Here is a 21716-nt window from a genome sequence, read left to right as displayed (position 1 = left end):
AAAGTCAAGATAAAGCCCAAGTAATAAAAACAGGATCTGTACCTGTCAAGTCTCCTGATGATCAAAAGCCATGCTTCCCCTCTCCCAGCCTGTTCCATACCTTCTAAGAAGATCAATATAATCTGGGGACAGAGGGGTTCCTATTAAAAGGCCAAGGAAGACAAGCTGTATAGCTTTAAAAAAAAAACAAAAAACAAAAAACCTTTGCATAACCCAACTTTCTTATAGCTCAGCTATAAGCATCCCTCAGTACTTTCAGGAAGACAAACTGGGTAGTGCTCCTGTTGACTGACAAAGGATAGAATCAATTTAGATAAATGTTACATCCTCCCAAGGCTTGAAACCCCTAATTTTTCGCAACGACTTTGGAGGCTGCTGGGAGACATATATTATGAGAGGAAGTTGGGAAGAGAAAAAACACATACACACTGCTTGGTTACCTTTAATTAGCAAAGACAATCTGCAGTTACCTGATACCAATCCCCTGACTCCCAGCCTCACAGTTCCTAGGGGGTCTCCATGGAGATGCAAGCCCTTGGAGGTCTCTGAAGTGCCTCTATAGGACATGAGAGCCAAGAGAAGATGCTCTAATGCTTGGCCACTCATTCCATGCCCTGAACAGCCTCCTGGGAAGCTATGTCTAAAAATTACTTTGGGAATGGTCATGGAGAGCACATCAGAGCCAGGACTTAAATTCTTCCAATGGGAAAAATTTTTTTTTTGGATGCTGAGCAAAGCTCTCTGACCTAAAGATTTAAGGTGGGGACGGGTCCAGTGAACATGATGAAAACAGTTCTAATTGTTTCTCTGATAACAAACAGCAACAGAAGGTCCTAGGAACCTCTGCCTTCTCAGAAGAAGGCACTTCTTAAAACTTGCTCTTTTTCTTATTTCTTTAGGTTTTGGAGGCCTCAAAATAAATGTCTGAGATGAAAACACTAAATTTAGGAAGTTGTTCAGTTGCTCAGTTATGTCTGACTCTTTTGCGACCCCATGGACTGGAGCGCACCAGGCTCCTCTGTCCATGGGATTTCCCAGGCAAGAATACTGGAGGAGGTTGCCATTCCCTTTTCCAAGGGATATTCCCAACCCAGGGATAGAACTGGAGTCTCTTGCATCTCCTGCATTGGCAGGTGGATTCTTTACTTCTGAGCCACCAGGGAAGCCCAAATACGGGAAAGGACAGTCTACATTCATTAAGAGCTTCTACATGGGTTCCCTGTCACACAACAGCCTCTCCTGCTGGTTCTCAGTCCACCTTTTATGACTTCATCACTGTCTCACTGCCATTTAAAGCAACAGCGTGCACTTTCAAAGATTACTGACTACAAAAATGTTTCTCTCTCTCTCTCTTTTTTCAAACCAGAAACAGAACATAAGCCTACACTGAACTCTCCAAAACAGAAACAATCAGTGAGAAGGAAAGTGAAAAAGAAACAAATATAAATACCATGAGGGGAAAAAAGTCTTCAGCATGTCTTGTGCTCCAAGAAGCTTAGGACAGGGCTTCGTGGTCAGCCACAGGCAGCAAAGCAGCTCTGCTGTAACAAAATCCTAACCTGTCCAGGAAGGGGATTGCTGGCATTTACAGTGATTTTACTGAATCTAATGCAGGAGCCACAGGAGACTTGGGTTTGATCCTTGGGTCAGGAAGATCCCTTGGAGAAGGAAATGGTAACCATTCCAGTATTCTTGCCTGAAGAATCCCAAAGACAGAGAATCCTGGTGGGTTACAGTCCATAGGGTTGCAGAGTCTGACAAGACTAAAATGACTTGGCACATTGACTCTGTTACCACTCACAGTGCTCCACCTCAAAAATGTGTGATATTGTTTATTCCTGGTAGTAGTAAGGGTCTGCTGGAATAGCCTCCTTCTCTGAGCTGGTTAGGTTCGCCTAATCATGAGCAAGCATTGCATTATTTATGAAACAAAGCTGAATTTCATAAAAATAATTCTTTAAGAGGGCCAAGAAAAAAAGTCACTTTTAATTTTGATGTTTATATAGATGTAGACATTTTCTTAAAACATATTCTGCTCTTGTTTACAGAAGATCTATGCAAGGACAAAACTTATTTTGTGTGTTTACTTTTTAAATTAACTTGTGTTTAAATGAACTCAGGTCTAATTCAATCCTGAGGTCTCCAGAAGGGGAATGCTCCATCAATTGTCAGAATAAATGAAGTGTGCCTTGACTTTGACGACTACAGGTATGTTTTACCAAAGTTCTGGTAGTGATTATTCCCTTCCCCAGCAAAACAATCTCTATGAAAGCTCCACTGAACTGGAGGAGAGTGGTGATTTTCTTTTCAAACACATTTTTAAAAAACCAGTGTGAACAGCCACTAGTATAAGGAAGTGTATTCTTTCTTTTTAAAAAAAGAAATCTAGATATAGAAATACAATTCTACGAGCTGAAGAGAATATCGTTTCAAAATTGGCTGATTTACATTCTTGATAAGCACACATCTATTTGAGCATTGAAGTGCTTGTTACTTTTTATCTGGTAGCCTTTCCTTAAGCAGAATTAATAAGGCAGGTAGTTAAGGACACTATTATTATTCCCTTTCATTCCCAGTCACCTTATCTCTGAAGAATAAACATCAACATGTTAACAGGAACCACTGAGGTAGCAGCTGCCTAAGTGGCAAACAGAAAGCAGGAACAGAAGAAAATGGGCCCCAAACACTGAGCATGTATTAATGATACTTTACATTTTAGAGCGCTTTCTCATACACTATCTAACTTAATTCTAATTCTTCAAGTAGAATTATTGTACTGTTTTACAGTTGTAGAAAGGGAGGGTGGGGAAATTAAAAAATAAATTACTTTCTTCAAAAAAGAAATATCTCAGAAGCAGTTAAGTGTTGAAAGTCAGATAATTCCAGTAAATCTATTTATTTTCCCAAACAATCCATGAGTCATTCAACCTTCAGTAAAGAAATATACTGCTACCAATTAGAGCTTTCACTTAGAAGAATTTCCCCTTGTATCCTTGGGCCAATTCATTTAGCTATGATCTTATAGGAACTACTCAGTGACAGAAGCAAAATAAAGTCAATACTCAGGAAACGTGGCTGAGGTTCTCCTTCCCTGGGAAAACTTGTCTTCTGCCATACAAAATACTTATGTTATCTCTGCAAAGCACAGTATTATGGGAAGTTATTTGGAACCAACAATATTAAGTAAGTATGTAAGGCAGTGGGGCTTCCCTGGTGGCTCAGATGGTAAAGAATTTGCCTGCAATGCAGGAGACCCTGGGTCAGGAAGATCCTCTGGAGAAGGGAACGGCAATCCACTGCAGTATTCTTGTCTGGAAAATTCCATGGACAGAGAAGCCTGGTGGGCTCCAGTCCATGGGGTCACAAAGAGTCGGATATGACTGAACGACTAACATTGTGGTTTACTGTGTGATATGAGGCACAGATACATGCTCACAGATCTACTGGTCTCAAGCTTCAATCTCAACTAAAGATCCATGAAGATAAAATGTATATGATTCTAGTTTAGTTTTCAAAAGTTAAGAATGATGTTCCTTTTTTACTGTTTGAGAAACTTTTAAGGCATTTCATTGTTCAAACAAGACTGTATCGTGTGCTCCAGTTTGCAGTTTCCTTTTGGAATATACACACCCTGATTTGTCTGATTTTCATTCCACACATTAATTTATTTGAGGTTAAGTATGCTAAGGTCAGATGTTTATTTTCTATTTCCTGTTGAAGGGGAAAAAAAAAAAAGGACCCGAAAGAAAAACATGACTGGGAAAAAATTCAATCATGAGACCTAAAGTTCACTGAACTAAAAAGTACCCAAAGTAAGCTTTATTTCAGGAGTCCACAGCAGCAGCATATTTTTAGTCACATTAGTTCCTGGCATTTCTCAAGTGTCTGGTTCCTTCATGCTATAAAATATGAATCATCAGGTCATTAAATTGTGCCAGAATGACATTGATCATCTACCAGTCTGCTTCTTTAATTGTATGAAATCACCATTGACACCCAGAAGTAAGTCTTGCCACTTTCTTTTGGTTCTGTACTTCTTCCCATTCATTAGATAGCCTTGGGGAAATAAAAACCTCAAATGCAATTTAGGGAAACAGGACTCACTCTTCAGTGAGGAGCCAACTAAATGATCTGACCTCTCACAATGGATGACCTCCAGTCAGGATTCAGCAGGACTTCGCCCATCTGACTTTTCCAGACAATTTAGAGTAAAACCATGCCCTCAGGAAATGACTCATTTTAAGTGACTGAATTTTCCTGATTCCCAGGAATTTTCCTCAGGAGGCTGGGAAATGCATTGATTTAAAGACTTCTCTGCTCTTTTAAACAGAAAGTGGTCAATGCAATTTAACTTTTCTCAAGGGCTTGGGGTGACCATGGTGAACTTTGGTTTTCTGTGGCAGAAGTATAGGAAATTATTTTGGTGGAGTGGAAAAATAACTGCACTTGGGAGTCAGAAGCCTTGGGGAACTTCCTTGCTGGGTGATTTTGAACTCACACCTGTGCCTTAGTTGCTCTCTCTGTAACAATAAGGTCCATAACATATTAACCTGTGTGACCAAAAAGGATGGTGGGTATAAGATGCCTACCATCATCGCTGGTACATTCCACTCATCTGATGCTCTGGGGTTGGCTGCAGAACCTCTGGGGGGCTGCGCTTGGCTCCCTCCACAGCCCTAATGAACCCATGGCAGGCTGAAACTGCCACTCTTCTTTCATGTGTATTTCTCATCCTCCAAAAAATCATTCTTCTCACTGCTGTCAAAGGTATCTAACTTGCTTCCATCAGTCAAAATAACATCCATTATTTTTTCACCACTAACCCAGGGAATGCTCAAGTCTTCTCATATCCATCTGTTTCTCCCACATCATGGGTTTTCAGATGTGAAGGACACTTGGCCCACTCCATTTTAAGAATGTAGGACGGTTCCTTGTCAAGCACTCACCCCAACAGAGCCTGTCAATCTTTCATCATCTGAAATAAATGATGCCCACAGGCACCAGGGTAATTTCCTCCAAACATTTCTGACATGCTCAACATCAAATGGGATTCTAGACACGCACAATTTTAAGAGTTACACCCAAGGTTATAAGGAGGTTCAAAGTCCTATATGACAGATCAGTGAGCTCGTAGAATCCTTCTTGTAATAACACTTTGCAGCATGTGTAGCACTCTGGCTGTTAGACTGACAGGCAAAAAAAAAAAAAAAGACAGTGGTGGGCAGGAGTGTGTCCAATGTTACAGTTAATAGTGCCAGCCTAGGAGGTCATGAGTGGGAGGGAAAGTAGTGTATATCCTGAAGATTCACCTCAGGAATTGGGGGTCACTACTGGCATATAGTTTCCCAAGTGGTGCTAATGGTAGAGAATCTGCCTGCCAATGCAAGAGACACAAGAGATGAGGGTTCAATCCCTGGGTTGGGAAGATCCTCTGGAGAAGAAAGTGGCAACCCACTTCAGTATTCTTGCTTGAAAATTCCATGGACAGAGGAGCCTGGTGGGCTATAGTTCATGAGGTTGCAAAGAGTCAGACATGACTGAGTGACTGAGCAGACACACACACACACACACACACAGAGGCATATAATGGTCAGCAGCTCAGTTTAGTTCAGTCGCTCAGTCGTGTCCAACTCTTCGACACCCTATGAACCACAGCACGCCAGGCCTCATTGTCCATCACCAACACCCAGAGTTCACCAAAGCCCATGTCCATTGATTCGGTGATGCCATCCAATCATCTCATCCTCTGTCATCCCCTTTTCCTCCTGCCCTCAATCTTTCCCAGCATCAGGGTCTTTTCAAATGAGTCAGCTCTTCGCATCAGGTGGCCAAAGTGTTGGAGTTTCAGCTTCAACATCAGTCCTTCCAATGAATATTCAGGACTGATCTCCTTTAGAACAGACTGGCTGGATCTCCTTGCAGTCCAAGGGACTCTCACGAGTCTTCTCCAACACCACAGTTCAAAAGCATCCATTTTTCGGCCCTCAGCTTTCTTTATAGTCCAACTCTCACATCCATACATGACCACAGGAAAAACCATAGCCTTGACTAGACAGACCTTTGTTGACAAAGTAATGCCTCTGCTTTTCAATATGCTATCTAGGTTGGTCATAACTTTCCTTCCAAGGAGTAAGCATCTTTTAATTTCATGGCTGCAATCACCATCTGCAGTGATTTTGGAGCCCAGAAAAATAAAGTCAGTCACTGTTTCCACTGTTTCCCCACCTATTTCCCATGAAGTGATGGAACCAGATGCCATGATCTTAGTTTTCTGAATGTTGAGCTTTAAGCCAACTTTTTCACTCTCCTCTTTCACTTTCATCAAGAGGCTCTTTAGTTCTTCTTCTCTTTCTGCCATAAGGGTGGTGTCATCTGCATATCTGAGGTTATTGATATTTCTCCCAGCAGTCTTTATTCCAGCCTGTACTTCTTCCAGCCCAGCGTTTCTCATGATGTACTCTGCATATAAGTTAAATAAGCAGGGTGACAATAGCTAGCGGTGTTAAAAGTGTATAAGTGTATTAGAGCTTGAAACCTGCAGTGGAGAAAAACAAAGTGAAGCAGAAGAATAGGGTATGCTGGGGTTGGCTGGGAGACCAGGGATAGACTCATGGACAAGATGAGGTTACCTAAGGCACCCTGAAGGGAGGGAGGCAGCCATTTACAGAAGGGGGAAAGTGTCTTGGGAAGAAGGAAGGACAAATGCAGAGTCCCTGTAATAGATGTGAATGAAAAAATACTGACCACCGTATCAGCAAACAAACAATGTTGCAGCCATCACATAATCACATTACAGCTGCCCAGATGGTGAGCCCTGCGGGCCTCAGGATAGAAACCAGATGCCCACCATCCTTCAGCCAGCAGCTGCAGCCACCTCTGATGGTGCACCCTGGGGAGACTCAGGATGAGACAGCACATGATACTGGCCCCAGATAGCTGAGGTACACATCAAAGGAATGGTTTTCAGTGCACCCAGACTCTTGCATCTTCCCCTACATTAAAAAACACTTAAGTTCCTTAAGATATCTGATTTTCTTTAATAAACAGTAATCTTTTGTTGCTCCAACTACCTGGTCTTTGTTGCAAAAACTCTTATATATCCTCAACCCCCATTTGCTTCTTCAGAGTAGTCTCTCAGACTTATCTGAGATGCTGTGTCCTGGGCCATCTGCCAAATAAAACATAATGCTCTATTTTCAGGTCATGCATTTTTTTTTTTTTCTCTCCAACTGATATAGGAATGTGGCAACTGCTGTCCAGCGTTCCTGGAGCTGATGGCGATAGGTGCAATAGGAGGTGAGGTCTGAGTGGCAGAGGTCAAACAGTGCATGACATGGAGACCACTGCAGGGCCCTTGATTCTTGATGGAAGCAAGCAGAATGTTCTGAGCCCAGTACTGCTAATGAACTCCCCTGGGCTGCTGGGTTGAGAACAGATGGCAGGAGGGCAGAAGGGAGAAGTGAAAATGTGGAGACCAGAGAACACTGAAGCAATCCAGGTGAGAGAAGATGGGCAGTGGAGGCAGAGAGAAGGGGTCTGATTTAGGATGTTTTAATAACATTTACTGAGTTTAGCATGGCCAGGTATTTAGATACTGTTTTACACCTTGTTTGTGAATTATCTTCTAATATTCCAGCCCTATGAGGCAGGTTGGAGAAGTAACTGGCAACCCACTCCAGTATTCTAGCCTGGAGAATCCCAAGGACAGAGGAGCCTGGCAGGCTGCAGTCCATGGGGTTGCAAAGAGTAGGACATGACTGAGCGACTAACACTAACACTATTAAGTAGATAACACAACTATTCTCATTTTAACAGAAAATCTAAATGATATTCTGTTCAGTTCAGTTCAGTTCAGTCACTCAGTTGTATCTGACTCTTTGTGATCCCATGGACTACAGCATGCCAGGCCTCCCTGTCAATCACCAGCTCCCAGAGCCTACCCAAACTCATGTCCACTGAGTCGGTGATGCCATCCAACCATCTCATCCTCTGTCATCCCCTTCTCCCCCACCCAATCCCCCTGCCCTCGCCACCTTCAGTCTTTCCCAGCATCAGAGTCTTTTCAAATGAGTCAGTTCTTCGCATCAGGTGGCCAAAGTATTGGAGTTTTAGCTGCAGCATCAGTCCTTCCAATGAACACCCAGGACTGATTTTCTTTAGGATGGACTGGTTGGATCTCCTTGCAGTCCAAGGGACTCTCAAGAGTCTTTTCCAACACCACAGTTCAAAAGCATCAGTTCTTTGGTGCTTGCATCACTGACTTGATGGACTCCGGGAGTTGGTGATGGACAGGGAGGCCTGGCGTGCTGCAATACACTGGGTCGAAAAGAGTCGGACACGACTGAGCGACTGAACTGAACGGAACTGAATTGCCTAGCACCAGTGATTGGTTGATAAGGGGGTATAAATGTTCCATTCCTTTCATGACAACTCTGAGGATGCCCAGCTCCCGAGCACTCTAAGGGTTCCTCTGATCCCCTGGGAGTACACTGCATCTCAGCTTCTCCCTCTGCCCATCTTGTTTCTTTGGCCAGCATTAATGATCTTCCTGTTTGTTAATCTCTGCCTTGGATTCTGTTTCCTGGGGAACTACAGTGAGGTTTTGAAGTGACATGGTGGTTTAAGGCAGAAAAGAAGAGAGCAAATGTTTTTTAATATAAATTATAGAACATTCATGCTGAAATGTAGTCCATAAGTATGATCACAATATGACTAAAATTCTGGCTTTCTAAATGAAATGTATAATGTCTTGGATTTAATTAATAAAATTGTTAAACTTAATTAACACAAAATACACGGGGTAAGAATATAATTTCAACAAAAAGGAACAAAAATAATTTCAATTGTCCTACTGGAAAGCATATTTAGACTTTTATAAATGAAAATGACATACCAGCAGAAGAATCCATCTCCACTTGTTAAACTAGGTTAACAAATGGTATCGCAATTTTTATTCTTTCCAGAAATACATGGCAGCTGGTAGTTAATGCCACCTGTAGTCATGCGAGTTATTTTAAATGCTCATTCAAAAATAGCCTGGGTAAAGAAGGGCTTTTAAGTAATCATTAAATCCTGATTTTTATAAAATGTTCAAGCTCTACCAGTTTTATAGACAACACTTTTCAAAGGCATTATAATAATCTTATTAATAGACTCAGGACATCAATGAACAGTGGGTTAATTAGACACAGACTTCTTTACAGTCTAATGATGTGGCTTTCTTCAATAATCACTGTCTTATGATTTCCTTTTTTCCACATACACTTATTACAATCTCATGGAGTCTCTCTGCAGACTTCCAGTTATCTACATATGAGGGAATATAAAGAATGATAGCAGTGGGAACTGTTCTTATGACAAGTCTCTATTTTATGCATTAAAAAAAATCCCAGTCAGAAAAATTTTAGCTTCTCCTTTCTCATGTGTTAGCCAATTATATATCAGTTGAATATTTCTTTTGTACAAGAGTTTTAAAAGCACATTCCTTTCCTTTTAATTATGCCTGGTTAGGGACTTCAAACCCCGCCACCCCCCCCACCCCCCACTAACAGCTTCCCTCCTCTTCAGATTTTCTATTTAAAAGATCAACAATAGATATATTAGGAGTGGAAAAGTCCTCTCTAAGGAGCCATGGTGACCCAAAGACACTTGAGAGATCCCTCAGGTCAGGGACCTCTGAGTAATGCATCTCCTACTCAATATAACTTACAGGAGGGTGACTTCTTAGACTATGTCTGTGAATTTCATGTGAAACCATAACTGTGAAAAGAAAATAGTTATCTGGGTGGCTGAGGATTACAGCCTTTTTATATGTGGCTGATATCCAACTACCTGGAATGCATCAGCCAGTCTGGGTGTGGCGGGGGCTTACTGTCAGGGGCTGGAAGGAAGAGGACATCTAAGTGAACAAATGTTCAGAGGAACATGGAGTGATTCCTCCTGACATCAGAGAGACTTTTTTGATCCACTCGAATAAAGGTGAACTCTATTCTCATTGCCAGCTTCAGGGTTCTTAATGCCTAGCCCATATTAGCCAATCAGTAATTGATTTTTGTAGGGAATCTATACTTAAGGTGAAAAATAATTTCCATGAGACTTCTAATGAAGACTCTTTTAAAACAGACATGTAAATGTGTCATCAGATTTCCAGATGTTCTCTCTTCTCTGTAAAGCATTTTGGGGGATACAGACAACTTAGTAAACCCTCTCTGTAAGTCTGGGCCCTTTTGTTCCTGTAAGTTATGCTGCTTGAGTCAGTTGTGTTTATTAACAAATTTATTCCAGTTTATTGCAATTTCATGATATAATGAAATATCTTGCAAACTGATAAAATATAAATGTGAAAAAGAGAGTTGTAATTTTTATGAAAACAAAAAAAAAAACTCAAAGAAGGGAAGTTGCTCAAAAATTGCTGTTGAATTCAATATAAGATTAATTGTAAAAGACTGGAAAAGAAAAATCAGAAGTCTCAGTCTTTACATTTTTAGTCCACTTTAAAGTATCAAAACTCATCACCACAGAAATGAATTATGTATGTGTTTTTTGCCAATTCTAATCAGCAGACTCTTACTCAAAGAAAAAGACTTGGTATGACATTAAGAGAATTGGTAAATGGGGGTATCTGTGAAACTTTAGAGTACAATAAAACATTTTAGTGTGCATTATTTATTTTGTGATTCTTCACTTTAAACTGACTTTTTAAACTAATCAAGAAGCCACTGGCCAACTACACATACAGTATTAACTGCACTTTATTTGGGAAGTGCCACTCTTGATCCTTTTGGGCTTACCAAGTGAATCATTTCATGAGAGGTTTTGTACAGGAAGAGCTTAATGGTTGGGTGGCCTCTGGACTTTCTACTCCCATCATATGAGGTGAAATGGTAGGAACCTTCTCCAGAGTAACTCAATGGTCAAAAACTTTTGAAGGAAAATGGCAGCTTCACCACGAGTATTCTGATTTTCCAGTGTACAGAATCCCAACCTTTATAACACCCTAATAAACACAACAGCCACCCCAACAGCAAAGGAAAACTTACACCTGTCTTTGTGGAGGATTTAAGGAAATGGTTCTGACAATTTCCTTTGATGATTTGAGTCTTAATCTGAATCTATGACCTCGGCTGCGGCATTATCTAAGGGCGACCTCCCTTGCAATACAGAAATGTCATAAAAGAGGTACACCAAAATGAAGTTAATGGTACTTCTACATTGTTTAAAAAACAGAATAAAGTTTAAAAGAAGCACAGTATTCATGCCATATATAATTACCAATTTAATATAGTGTTATTTTGAGAACTATAAGCCAGCCAAAAAGATATAGATACAGATACAAACTTTATGACTAACTTCACCATTGTCTTTGGAATTTATACAGTTATTACAACAGGAATGAATAACTCTGGGGACTGACTTCAGATAACACCACCTTTAATCCTGCATTTCCCTCATTATTCTCTTTCTTGCTGTGTGCAAATACGGAAAACATCAGAGACAGCAAAGGTGCAGTAGAATGAAACAGTTGGGATAGAGCAGAACCCCAGAGTCTGCAACCTCCACAAAGAGTTACATTAAAGGAAGGATAGTCTTCCAGTCACCGGGGATAAATAATCACCAAAATGATGAATAGTCATAGTATCTTCCTTTTTTTAACATAAAGAGTGACAATTTACTTTAAAAAAAAAAACCCACATCCACTGAAAATTCACATAGAGGTATCCACACAAAAATAATAATAATTTAAATCAAAAGTATTTTTAGCCTGGTGGGGAGAGGATGAATTACTTCACTAATTACTATGCAGTATATTTTTAGCTTTAATTATTTTTACCGCATTTCTCAAAGGACATGTTTCTTCCTGAAGCACAGTTGTTGAAGCAAACATTTATCTTTATTGTTTCATAGGAAACAGGCGGAAGTCCCAACCAGCTACTGCGATTCTATAAAATCAGCTACAGGAGAATTTTGCTTAATTTATACTTTTGCCCCAAGCTGTGCCTTAGGATCTGCCTTATTTTTTTGTTTGAACTTGACAGAAAATAGTGTGTTAGAATGAAAGAAACTTAAAAAGATAGAGGTACATTTCCCTTCCACCAATATTTTTCAGGCAAATTTACTGCTCTTCTCTTCCCTTTAAGAATGCCACCTGAAATCATGGCACACTAATTAATTATTGAAGATAAAACATAATTTATTGGCTTGAATGTCCGTTGAAAGAACACGCCTTTTAAAAAAAAATGACACTTCCTCAATTCAAAAATAATGTGTGTTCATTGTAAAACTTCTGGAGCACAAAGGAAAGAATAAAGAAAGAAATTAAACCATAATCTCACTAACCAGAGATAAGCAGTGTAAACATTTGGATAAATTGGCTTGCAGTGAAAAAAATACAATTCCTTATTAAATCTTTCAAAATGCTTTCTATTTCTTAATAAAAACTTCCTTCTCACAATAATGAGCTTTGTTGCAATTATTCCTCTGGGGCTCATATTTCTTGAAATCTTTGGGAAAGAGAACTTGATGTGAATAGCTTAAAATTTTTCCCATATTGGATATTAAATAACAAGTCCTAAAGTCTAAAAGATTTTGCTTGATGACCAAATATACTTATGTAGAACACTATTCAAAAGGATAACTTTAAAAAATTAGGTCAGTTACTTTAAGAATGACAATTTCAAACTAAACCTTGAGACAATCCAAGAAGGGTGTTCAGTGAAATGCGTGCTTTGTTTGGTACACATATTTTAGAGCATGTCCCAAAGTGGAGCAGCATCAGAAAATTCAACTAAATGTGGGACACACTGTAGAGGCATGGAAACCTCTTGAGAACACTTCTGTGAGCTCACACGGGGAGATTCTGAGGCTGTGTTTAGTTACCAGGTCTTCACTCCTTCCAGGTTAAACACATTTATTATCTGAGATCTTCTAGGGCAGACCTTCTTTTTTGCGGGGAGGGGAAAGACCACCTTGCAAATCAGAGTTGCAGTTGGGGCAACTAAAAGCAATACAGATGGCTGCTGATCATGCAGAACTTAAATCTGCATCTAAAATCGCCTCTGGGGCTTCCCAGCTGGTGCAGTGGTAGAGATGCCTGCCAACACAGGAGATGCAAGAGACACAATCTCGATCCCTGGGTTGGGACAATCTCCTGCAGGAGGAAATGGCAATCCACTCCAGCATTCTTGCCTGGAAGATTCCACGGACAGGGGAGCCTGGTGGGCTACAGTCCATGGGGTTGCAAAGAGTCAGACATGACTGAACAGGCACGCAGTAAAATCATCTCTAAAGCCATACATGGTATATTCTCTTCCAGTAGATAAGTACAAAGAGAGTGTCAGGGCTGCTCATGTTTAAAATGTTAAAACATTAAAAAATATACTATATATACATGTATGTATGACTGAGCGACTGAACTGATGTATATACATACCTTGTTAACATATTCCCAACAGAGTAATTAAGTGAATTCTCACTTTTTTTAAATTTAACACAATGATCAGAGTATTTTACTTCTATTCTCAAAAGTTTTTATATAAATCCTTTTAGATAATGGGAAGCCTAGACTGGGAAGAATTAATTGGAGTAAATATCCTATGAATTTATGAGAATATTTTTTATAACCAATTCCTATAGGTCTGTATATATGTATTTAACTGTGTCACTTCATTACATAATGTGTAGCAATGGAAAATTTTATAAGAAAACACCGAAAGTTAGAAGCAAAGTAGACTTATAACAGACTTGAACAAAAAGCCAAAAAATTTGGAGTCCAAGATCTATACCACCTCCAAGGAGATGGTCACTATCAAGAGAAACAAGGTCTCTATATACTGGGAGGGGTGAGTGAAATAAACAAGGGCCTGAAAAGCACAGACACCCAGCTGCAGCTTACTTGAGGGCCGTTCTGTAGTGGTAGATGGCTTCCCTGTTCCGACCCTGGTCCTTCAGGAAATTGGCATAGTTGTAGTGAACCTTGGCATTGTGGGGCAGAGTTTGAACTCCAGACCTAAAAGTTAATAAATTAAAAAAAAATGAGTAACAAAGAGTACTGCTTAGGAATGTTGACAGTTGCTTTCATGTTTTAATCACAGATTTATGAACCTGCATTTGAAATGTTCATTGCATCCACCAAAGCCTCTTTCAAAACTTGTGGACCTTATGAGTTACTAAACATGCTTCTGTGGAAAACAGTGAAGGTTGTGCACAATTATGCACAAGCAAAATACACTAACTGCATGTGAAGCAGAGGAGCAGGAAGTAGTGAGAGATGATTCTTTGGGGGGACAATCATGCATGCTCAAGTTAACTCAGCTTTTTCCTTTTTCCTTTTTCCTTACTTCTTTCACTTATAGCCTTCCTCTTTTTTTAAAAAAATTGAGATTGTCTATAAAAATAAATCATTACAAGAAGGATGACTGTAGACTAGCCTCCCTACTAAGGTTTGTTGGAAATAAATATTTCTCATGTACTAAGCCAGGGCTAATTTTATTTAAAGGCAGGTGTAATTATTAATAAATATTCTACAAGTTGGAGGTAAGGAAAGGAGGTTTGGCTCAGAAAAGTTAAAAATTTCTTAAGTCATGAGTGTATTAGTCTGCTCAAACTGGCAAAACAAAATACCTGGGGAGCCCCAGAGGGTAACACTGAAGTTTTGAAGGTGATACAAGTCACTTGTAACTGCACCACAAATTCACCTTGCACAAGATCAGCCTGGTAGTAAGTACCAAGAATGGGATTCTGACCCAAGGAATTTGCTTCTAGAGTCTCCGTTCCCTCACCTGCAAGGAGGTGGTGGCAGGGAAGTGACAAAGGTAGATGGGTTTGGGAGCTATCTGGGAAGAAAACTCCAGAACTTATGTAGGTTAAATGTGGGAGGGCAACAGGCTAAAGGTGAGAGGAAGGAGACATGATGACAACCTAATTTCTGGGCAATTGTATTTCAAATGCAGTACCTCTTCTAGGTAAGAACACTAGGGAAATTCCATACAAAGTGTTAAAGCGGTTAGGGAAATACGTCAGGGTATTGTGACCTTTGTTGAGCTTTTGTTGAAATAGCCCCTATTTAATGTTATAAGCCAATAAAAACTGTTTTTAATTTTAAAATAAAGAAAAATGTGCAAAGGCAAACATAAATGAAAGAAAAAAAAATTAACAGCCCCTTAGGACCAGCAAAGACTGTCCCACTTAAAATCCACTGGCTGGCTCCTTGAGGAACTCTTCAGAGGACAGAATGTACAGGGAGTGGGTGAAGCTAGAGACCAACCCAAGGGCAACATCCTGGGAAAGCAGCAGACTCCACCTTATGTGGAGCTGCTGAGGTGAGGTCAAATGCATGGCCCTAGCTACCTCTTCCTGGACCTGCACATCCCGGTGACTTATTTCACTATTCTTTCCCTTCCCAGCAAAAGGCAGGAAGTTTAGTCTCTAGAGGGCTTCCCAGGTGGCGATAGTGGTAAAGAACCTGCTTGCCAATGCAGAGATGTAAGATACTTGGGTTCAATCCCTGAGTCGGGAAGACCCCTGGAGAAGGGCATGGCAACCCCCTCCAGTATTCTTGCCTGGAGAATCCCATGAACAGAGGAGTCTGGTGGGCTACAGTCCATGGGGTTGCAAAGAGTTGGACACTGAAGAGTTGGACTTAGCACACACTCATGTTACTCCCTAGAGAACTGAATCAGAGAGCTCCTGCATTCAGAAACAACAGGTACAGCTGAGGGCCAGTAGAGATGTACCTTCAAAGTAGGTTAAGTGACAATATGCATTCTGAACAGTGGATCCTCCTAACCCTGTGGTATCCATGCAAAGCTCTACACACTGGCAGCCAGGATTGGACTCTCAGGGAGGAGACTGGAGGAATCCTCTCACTGGAAAATGACTAACCCAAAACAAAAGATTTACAAATGCTACCATTTGGGTGCTCCAGTGAAACCATCAATCTCTTCAATCACTCCCACAGTACAGCTCACTAGCTAACAAACAAAGCTAGAATTTTAATGTAACATTTCAAATGGACATTACCCAAAGTATATTTAGTCATGGCAGGACCAAGGTCAGAGTGATAGTGATGGCTTCTTAAAAATTTAATTTTTATACAGGAAAATGTCTGATTTTTCTCTCCGAAACTACACAGTGCATGGTACAGGGAGATTTTAAAGATAACTTTGATTTCAGCATAGATATAACTGTAATATTTATTGGAACTGATCCTTCCTTCTATGCAATTAGCATAGCCGCTCTATTATGTTTCACCCAAGTTCGGTCTGTGAAAACACATCCTTGTGAAGATGAGGGCATTGTTCAGGGATGGCAGTAGGAAGTAGTAACACTCGTAGCAGGCGAGCGGGTGTGGGTGGAGGAACTGCAATCCTGTGACTCTGCTGCTTTTCCCATTGCTATTTCCCATTGTTGTTTTTGACCTTTACATTCTCTACGTAATGTTTTCCTGCTTTGTTTTTCCAGTCTCTCATTTTACAATGAACAGTTTATGAAAAAAGAAAGATAAACTAGCCAAAGGCAAAACTTTCAGTGTCACTGAGTGGCCAGTTTGCCTCTCCTTCCTGGGCCAGCCTCCTCAGCCTGTGACTCGGATGTTGTCATTCAGTCGTCCCAACTGTCTTAATAGAATGTGCAGCCTTACACACATTTACTCCACAAGGAAATGTAGGATTCATGAGTTATGGTGCTGGATCTCAAACCCTATTCATGACTGCTGCTGCTGCTACTGTTTAGTTGCTAAGTCGTGTCTGACTCTTTGCGATCCCATGGACTGTAGCCTGCCACGCTTCTCTCTCCATGGGGTTTCCCAGGCAAGAATACTGGAGCAGATTGCCATTTCCTTCTCCAGGGATTGAACCCGCATCTCCTGTGTCTCTTGCATTGGCAAGCGAATTCTTTATCACTGAGTCACTGGGGAAGCCCTATTAATAACTACAACAAGGATTATGAATAAAAGCCTCCCTCTGAATGCAGGGTCTGTATTCATGCACTTTACATTTCTCCCTCACACCTCTCATTTGCAGAAGACTTGAAAAATACCAGAGATATCAAGACACTTCTCTCAGGTATCTCTCCAAGTTTGTAGAACGTTTGTTTTGTTGATATTACTGGAACAATAGGTCAGGAAAACCATCTCCAAATTCCTGATTAGAAAACAAACACTTTTTAAAAACAAGTAGTGTTTGGCCAGAGGTTAACAGGAAAGGAAAGTAAGAATTTGTGGTTCTCCTCGATTGTGACCCTATTTAACCTAAGGTTTCCAACACCACACTCAGGATGGCCAGTGCTTACACCGGCTCATTTTAAATCAAGCGCTGAGCTAAGCATCCACTTCCAAGGGCTATCTCCTTTCCACCCTTCAACAACCCATCAGATGGGTAGTATACTGTACCTCCCATATTGTAGTTGAGGAAATTGAAGCTCAGAGAGATGAAGGCTATTTTCTAAGGTTACAGACTGAGTAAATAGTTGAGCAGAGATTTCAACCAAGGCCAATATAAGGTCAGAATCATTCCTGAAGTTGGTCAGTATTGGATAAACCTAAAAGGTACCACAAGATACTAGGTACATTAGAATGTCACTGTGACTATGTTTATATCATTGATAAACAAACTACAGCCTGATGGGCCACAGACACATCCATGGGTTTACCCTTCTACAAAAATGTCTTTGGCCTCTTTCCCAAGGTAACAGCAGAGTAGCTGCAAAAGAGACGAGAGGGTCCACGAAGCCTCAAATATTTATAGTCTGGCTTTTACAAAGGAATCTGCCAATCTCTGGTTTCTGTTCTCTGCCCTGAGAGATCTGCTTATCTTTCTGGCTCAGCAATTCCAGAGGAAGAAAAAGAAATGTGTTTCCTACAGAAAGGGAGGAAGATCTAGGCCGTATATTCTTAAGGGTGGTCCACAGATCATTTAAACAGTTCATGAATGGGATTCAGAGAGAACCCAAACTGGATGCAAAACAAAATATGCTATCTTTGTCATTCTAGGTATTTTGAAGATTTGGGGGATAGGAAGAAAATATTTAATCAAATTGTGTTATTTTGGTACAATTTCCTGCAAACACACATAAGAGTCTTGGGTATCACTCAGTTCAGCTGGACGTATGCAGTTTCTATCTCCTCAGATTAGATAGCAGAATAATTTCCTGTTCTAAGAGATTAAAGAAAATGTACCTTGCAACTATGATTACAAATATCTCTCACTCTGTCTCCATCCGTCTCTCTGTCTGTCTGTCTCTGTTTACATTGGGCGTAGATTAAGTTAGACAACATAAAGCAAAATATAGGTGTGGTGAAGTATATACATTCTTTGGCTTTTACATTAGATTTGGGTTCAAATCCTGGCTCCTCCTTTCACAGCTATCTGACTTGGACAAACTACTCTCTCTCTGAGCCCTTGGTGAGACACAAGGATTGGATTCTTATGCTTTTGTGTGAGAGGTTTTCAAGAATAGATGTACAAAGATGTGAGGCAGCTTTGCATTGGTATCTCCTAAAAATACATCATTCAGTGCCATCTTTTTTTGTGGGAGGAGGCCTTAGCTGGAAACACTGGAACTTGACTGAAATTTGGATTTTCTCTAATACAAAGGTCTGTCCTAAGATATTCTGTAAGATTGCTCATAGTATTGCCAAGCAAAACCACTCCATATAGTTAGAGAGGTCTTGAGACCATATGACCTGGGATGGCCAATGAGTTTAGTTTGGAAGAGAGGAGAAAACAGAATCAGGACCTCTGTAAGGACATCAGCTTATTTAGAACTTTTTCTTACTCAGTGGGCCAGCTCTTGGTTTTGACCATTACAGCTACTTTAGGTTTTCCTCATCCTACCATACCGAGCTCAGGCCCACAAGAGAACAGTCCTTGAAGGCTTGGGTTGACTACAGTCGCCTGCCTACACTTATACAGTGTCCTGCCCTTCCTCTTGTCTACCACCTGCTTTGTTGTTGTTTAGCTGCTAAGTTGTGTCCAGCTGTTTGCGACCCCACAGACTGTAGCCCGCTAGGCTCCTCTGTCCATGGGATTGCCCAGGCAGGAATACTGGAGTGGGCTGCCATTTCCTTCTCCAGGGAATCTTCCTGACCCAGGGATTGAACCCATATCTCCTGCATTGGCAGGCGGATTCTTACCAGTGAGCCACCAGGGAAGATCCTACTACCTGCTACATTATATTAAAATGTGTTCATGCGTCTGACTCCCATCCAGACTTTGGGCTCCTCTAGTCTCTCCCCCAACCCACTTCTCGCTCATGTCCTAGAACACAATGCAGAGCAATAACCTTACATAGTGTTTATCATACTGCCCTGGGCATCTTTTAACACACTCTTTTATTCTTATAAATACACCAGAAGATGCACGAGTGTACTAAGTCACTTCAGTCGTGTTTGACTCTTTGTGACCCTATGGATTGTAGCCCACCAGGCTCCTCTGGTCCATGGGTTTCTCCAGGCAGGAATACTGGTATGGGTTGCCATGCCCTCCTCCAGGAGATCTTCTCTGGAGGGATCTTCTTAGAGATCTTCCCTAGGGATCAAACCACCCACCTCTCTTATGTCTCCTGCATTGGTAGATGGGTTCTTTACCACTAGTGCCACCTGAGAAGCCCCTAACAGAAGACAGACACTATCATTATTCAAAATTTTTTAAAAATTACTAAAAAAAATTTTTAATGAAATTAGATGAAATTTAGATGACTTACATGACTTAGATGACTTACAATGTTGTGTTAGTTTTAGGTGTACAACAAAATGATTCAGGCCATTTCCTTCTCCAGAGGATCTTCCCAACCCAAGGATCAAACCTGCATCTCCTGTGTCTCCTGCATTGCAGGCTTCAGATTCTTTACCTGCTAAGCCATTAGCGAAACCATATATATATATGGTTCCTTCCTTATATATATATATATACACACACACACACACACACACACACACACATATATATATATAAAATTATGGTTTATCACAAGATATTGAATAAATATACTGAATAGTTCCCTATGCTATACATAGATCCTTGTTGGCTATCTGTTTCACATAAAGAAGTGTATATATGTTAATCCCAAATTCCTAAATTTTAAAATAAAGAAACTAAGGCATGAAGTGGTTGAGTAACTCACCCACGATCACAGAGCTATTAAACAGTGGAACTTGGAGCAAAGCCAAAAAGCCTAATTCCAGACTCCACACCAACTACTAATCCTATCATGACTCAAAGATTCCTGCTAAATGGTCAACTAATTTGAACATTGCTAAGGAAAGATGAATATATACAAACATCTGGTCTTGAAGGAAAAAGAAAAAACTTAAAGTCTCAGATTCTTAAAAGTTTTCTCAGAATATAAATCAATTATAATAGGTAAAGTTTTCTAAAACCTATTGATAGCTTTGATTTGCATATCACACAAAACTCCATTTGATCAGCAAAGGACTCTCAGACACAAAGTTTCTTTATGTACATATGTGGAGTGTTTTAGTAATCAACTGCTCACTTCCTACATGCTCCCATCTAAAAAATCAGAAGCCTCTGCATGCAAGGTCAATGAGCGTTTTGCTCTTTTGTTTTCCCTTTTTAAAATTGCTGGCATCAGTTGTATAGGGATTGAACACTAACTTGTTATCCTTGAGATAAACCACTGTCTGTCAGAATCCATCCCCAGAGTTGCTCCGATTAAGCAGTAAACATCATTATAAAATGCAATCACTCTTAGTACCTGTACTCAAGAAGGTTTAACATAGGGCAGACCCATTTAAACATTTTTCATAAAATCACTGACTACTAAAAGTGAAAGAAAAAATGAATTAAGTCAACAGAAACCAGGAGGAAGTTATATTCCTGAACTTCCATGCCCTTGTGTTTACAGAATGACCTCAGCACTGGGCAGTAAGAGGGAACGAGTTCACTGTCATCTGTAAGCACTGCACTGAAGTCAGGGGTATGACAGGAACAGAACAGGCTCTGCAGCCTAAAAATGAAAAACAATTCATAGAAAAGGAAAAAAAAAAAAACAAAAAACAGAGCAACAGGTCCCTACAGTACCCATGGAAATAATGATGGTGATAATGATAATGACAATGACAATAAATGACATGTAATAATAAATAAAGACATGCATGCCAAATTACATTTTTTTCTATTAAAAAAGTTAAATTGCCAAGTAGCAAAATCAGATATATTGTTTTAAGTGGACTTCCTGTGGAGAATTTGCTTTTGCTGTGTTATCTCAGAGGAAGCCAACTTCCCTCCCCTCACCCCCATGGAAGTTAGAGGAGAGTCGTTGACCAGTTCTGTCATCTCAGTGCCCTGATAGGGGACAAAGGGCAGGCACGTGACCTAAGTTCAGGCTCAGTTAGAAGACTTTATCTTCCTGGAACTGTGATGTGAAGAGAGAAAACAGGGGTAAGTTTGCTGCTCCTGCTGCTAAGTCGCTCCATTCATTCCATTGCAAGTTTTCACATCCCCTCAAGACAGACTATTCAGACAACCAGTCTGCTAGGCACCAGCTTCCTCACTTGCCCCCCAATTCTGTGTGCTCCCCTATGTTCCTCCTATATTTTCTCATTTTAAAAAGTAATCCCGACACTTCATTCCTTCATTTACCCTCCATTCACTCCTTTGCAAATATTCAGGTCCCCTCAAGACAGACTATTCCAACAACCAGTCTGCTACACACTTTCAGGTGTTTGCCTCCAAAGAATAAGTGTAGGGTAGCAGGTG

General features: G+C 40.5%; 1 protein-coding gene across 2 annotated transcripts in view; it reads right to left on the bottom strand.

Annotated features, from left to right (window-relative positions):
- Positions 1-21716, bottom strand: part of TMTC1 (transmembrane O-mannosyltransferase targeting cadherins 1) — a 311748-nt gene that overhangs the window by 68239 nt on the left and 221793 nt on the right. The window contains exon 11 of one of the 2 annotated variants that reach the window (NM_001192761.3): positions 13892-14005. The exons of the other annotated variant lie outside the window; for it this stretch is intronic. Within the exon in view, the coding sequence (NP_001179690.2) occupies positions 13892-14005 (114 nt within the window). The remainder of the gene's footprint in view (positions 1-13891; positions 14006-21716) is intronic. 2 annotated transcript variants of the gene reach the window in all.

Source organism: Bos taurus, chromosome 5 (genome assembly GCF_002263795.3).
Source record: "Bos taurus isolate L1 Dominette 01449 registration number 42190680 breed Hereford chromosome 5, ARS-UCD2.0, whole genome shotgun sequence".
In the NCBI taxonomy this organism is placed as follows: domain Eukaryota; kingdom Metazoa; phylum Chordata; class Mammalia; order Artiodactyla; family Bovidae; genus Bos; species Bos taurus.
The sequence above is the reverse complement of the archived record's forward strand: the minus strand, read 5'-3'. Positions and strand labels throughout refer to the sequence as shown.